Genomic DNA, 3,828 nt, shown 5'->3' with positions numbered 1-3,828 from the left:
CTACCTATCATTAGTTTTAAGCAGATGATCCCTGGAATATATCAATCCTTTGGTTTAAACTCTAAGAAGCTTATCTCACTGGTTCGAGCAATTTCATTCATCACAGTAACATGAACTGCAGATACCGTCTCGCTGATACAGATCTCTCTGTATAGAAATCTTCATCTTGAGGGAAAGCATCCTAAAGTAAAACAGATCATATAATAACTGGACAACCCATTATCTGATCAAATCTACTGCTTGAATGCCATTTCCCCAAAATGTCAATTCTTACATAACATCAAGGCATATTTACAAATGACTCTGCATTTCCTTACCATCTCCTTCAACCCCATATTAGAATATCTGATCCAAAGAAGACACCTCAAATTCAACATGAAATCTTTAACACAGAGAAACCCGTGTTCAAAAATCCTCTCCCTCAGTTTCAAGATTCAGGCTTTGAAACTCAAAGCACAATATATGATCTTATCTCCTATTTTTCTGATACTATGAACTACTTCAAGTCTACATCCACATATTCACATAGAAACCATGACAAAAGCATTGAGAACTCAAAAGACAGTCATGCTATCTGGTGGTATTGTGAGGATTGCATCTGAAATATTGAATGCTGAGGTCCAAAGTGATATCCATAAGAAGCTTCTCTTGGTTGATGTTGCCCTTGTAGTTTATGCCCATAAGAAGCTACCCCAGAAGAAGGTGACATGAACATGTTACCATTTGTTTGGTTGAAAACCATGGCAGGCCCATTGTTTGGCTGACTCCAATCAAACTGTACTTTGGGTGTGACAGCCAAATTAGATTGCTGGGGAAGCACTATAGAATGATCCGGTGAAGGGGCTCTATCATTGTCCGGTGAGGGAGGTCTAGTGTCTGTGATATTGACAGTTGTGATGTCGTGGATGCTGGATCTCCTTTTATCTTTTCCTCCTGAAAGCTGCCTGATAAAGTACTTCTGGGCATGGCTAGCTACTTGAGTCGGTGTTCTAGTGACAACGAATTTCCTCGAGATATTTCTCCAGTCTCCCTTACCATACCTTTTAAGGCCCAACAAAAACAACCTGTGTTGGTCATCCAAAACCCAGAAAACCAAATTCAGTCAGTAGCTCAAAGGAAACTAGAATCTGGCAAAAGAAAGAATTTCAGGTCGACGACTACGAGCAGAGAAGTTTAACTGCAAACAATCAGATTAATGAGTTCATGTTACAGGCCAGCCAAAAAGTACAGACACGTAAACAGTAACAAGTTAAGCGTTCATTGAATTCATCTTTGTTGTAAGCTCTGGCTCTGGGAAATAATGAAGACGCCATGAGTTAAAATCCAAAATCACAAAGCTACATGGCTTAACTCAGGCATGGAGGAACAACTGAAATTCCAAGACTTCAGATTTTCTAAACATGACATAGTAAGTAACCTGCAACAACTGTCAAACGGTAAAATTCAGAGACACGACATGATAGCTTACCTGTGCTCATCTTCTGACCATGGGACCCCTTTCTTCCTCTCCTGATCAGAGGGCCGACCGGAGGTAGCTCTCCTGCCGCCGGGGCTAAACGATTGCTTAAACCCGTCGAACCCACGATTGTTGGTCCAGTCTAATGTGAAAGAAGGGGTGCGATACCCAGGAATCGGGATCCGGCCAGCTTCTATATGGCCAACGTCGACCAGCAATTCATTGTACTGCCTCATCACGTCCTCCACGGTCTTGCCTGGAATCATTGCCGCCACCTTCATCCATCGATCAGGAGTGTCCTTATCATATACCGCAAGAGCATCCTCAAACCTCTTGTTCTCTTCATGGGTCCATGCCCTGCTCTTTCTCTCATGAAGAAACCAATTCGAGTTGGTATGATGATAGGAAGCCGGAGAGAGAATTTCCATTCCCGATCTCATCGTTTCCGAATTACAGTTACAGCACAGAATTACAGCTCATACCAATCCGATGAAAAAAAAAATAATAATCTCAGAATTCGCGGGGGGCCAGTCAGCCTCCCTCTCTCTCCTTCCACGGAAAGAGGAAAGTCCTTGAGTTTGCTACAGTTTGATAATTCGATTCCGGAGAATAGGTTCGAGATTTTGATTTCGATGGAACAGAGAAGTAGAGAGCAAAGGAGGGAGAACCCAGAGAGGAAATGCAGAGGTGGGGGTTTTAAGACGAGAAAACAGGCTTTAAATCATGAAGCATTTGCAGGGAATCCGAATACCTTTTTTATGGAAGCATAACCCGAAGAATCTAGAAAAGACCCACTTTCCAAAATCGACGAAAATTCGAAAGAAAAATTATTTGAATAAAGAAAGTACAGATCTTTACTGGTCATAAATAAACCCTAAGGCCGCCAATCAGATCTGAAACACTCAAATTAAAATGAAATAGATTCCAAATTATGAATTACAAAAGTTGGAGAAATTTGAAGCGAAATTGCCTTGGCAACTTTAAATCCACTCTCCCACCAAACCAATTTAACACCAAAAGAAGCAATAAAAGCTACGGAAACCAGCCCCAGATGAGCACAAGAGCAACCCCAGAAACCCAACTGAGAAAACTGTGAGAACAGAGGACAATCTGAATTATCGAAACAGAAAAAGGTGGGAAAGCTCAGTTCTTTCTTCCTTTTCCTTGAGGCTAGAGCAACAAAGAAAAGAGAAAAAAGAAAAAGAAAAGCAAGTAGACAACAAGCGTGAAAGAATGGATCAAATTGGCCAGCTCTCGCCTCCTCGTTGGAAGAGATACCTACAAACTCTACAGAGAGGCTACCGAGGAGAGAAGGGGGTGAGAGAGAGAGAGAGCTAAGTTGAAGGTGTTCGGCTGCGATTGGATGGTTATGCTGTTTGTGGGCTCTGCGATATGTCAACTCAACTGGAGTCTGGAGAAAAAGTTCCCCTCCGTATTAAAATAAACCGCTCTCTCTCTCTCTCTCTCTCCCTGTGTGTGTTAATTATTATTTTAAAATGTGATTAAAAATATTGTTGTTATTTTCTAGTTTTAAATGATGAAATGCAGCCTGGAGCCCTGGAGCGATGTCCCATTGTGAATGATGGATGCTAACCTGTTCTCCACTAATCAATTCATGTCCATCTTGATTTAGGCCGTATGATGGGCAATGAAAAGAGAAGAAAACCGAACAAAAATTTGATAACTAAGAAGTTGTTTGGATAAGTTTTTGCATGGGAAGTACTTTTATGCTGTAGCCTGTAGGTAGGGAAAAAAATTGCATCAATCAGTGCCCGTGTTGTGGACAAGAATAGCTTGCCACGTGGCTTTGATTGGGCTTCATACTGAATAGAAATATAGAATCATAGATCCCACCTAAGAGAGGAGATTTTCTGTTCCAAATAGCTTTATGAGTTATGACTTTGTGCTCTCTCTCTCCCTCGTTGGATATCAACTCTCGCGCGAGTTGATTTTTTCCATCACTGTAGGTGTTGTTGTTTGGTTATAGTTGAAGTGGCCGAATTCTTATTTTGTTTTTAATTATATAAAATACCTAAACAATAAAGTATTTGAGGTTATCATAGTAATTAATCCAGTTTCGAAAGCTCACAGTTTTCTTAATAACTTATTCACTAAAAAATAAAACAATAAGCCGTGCAGTTTAACCACTTCAGCTGTTTCAAACAGCCCCTAAGCAAAAAGCATCTATCTGTTGCTAAATATAGAATTGGAGGAAGATTGCCAAGGTATAAAAGGCAAAAGGAATAGTCATTAATTTGAGTTCTATTCATTTTATACTTTTAACTCCATCTCCCAATGAACAAGTTTTTTTAAAGTCGGACAGGACACGGAACCTTTCTAGGACCGGTTTTCGAGTCAAATGATCTGATCGT

At 40.5% G+C, this 3,828-nt stretch overlaps 1 protein-coding gene across 1 annotated transcript; it reads right to left on the bottom strand.

The window, feature by feature from the left end:
* Window positions 1-224: 224 nt before the first annotated feature.
* On the bottom strand, window positions 225-2,955 carry LOC104596997 (transcription factor DIVARICATA-like). Its single transcript, XM_010258353.3, has 2 exons — window positions 1,469-2,955; window positions 225-1,064 (listed from the first exon to the last, which is right to left on the bottom strand). Exons 1-2 carry the CDS (start codon window positions 1,894-1,896, stop codon window positions 566-568), a joined length of 927 nt encoding a protein of 308 aa, XP_010256655.1. The 5' UTR covers window positions 1,897-2,955; the 3' UTR covers window positions 225-565.
* Window positions 2,956-3,828: the final 873 nt, after the last annotated feature.

This window comes from Nelumbo nucifera, chromosome 2, assembly GCF_055504915.1.
Source record: "Nelumbo nucifera cultivar China Antique chromosome 2, China Antique-T2T, whole genome shotgun sequence".
NCBI classification, from domain to species: Eukaryota; Viridiplantae; Streptophyta; class Magnoliopsida; order Proteales; family Nelumbonaceae; genus Nelumbo; species Nelumbo nucifera.
This window is presented reverse-complemented; position numbering and strand designations above follow the sequence as displayed.

What these genes read in the sequence shown, in the direction of transcription:
- LOC104596997 (XM_010258353.3), bottom strand. Translation starts at nt 1,896, where the DNA reads ATGAGATCGGGAATGGAAATTCTCTCTCCGGCTTCCTATCATCATACC. An exon ending in TGGTCAGAAGATGAGCACAG is followed by an intron (nt 1,065 to 1,468) that starts GTAAGCTATCAT and finishes TGACCAACACAG; the next exon opens with GTTGTTTTTGTTGGGCCTTA.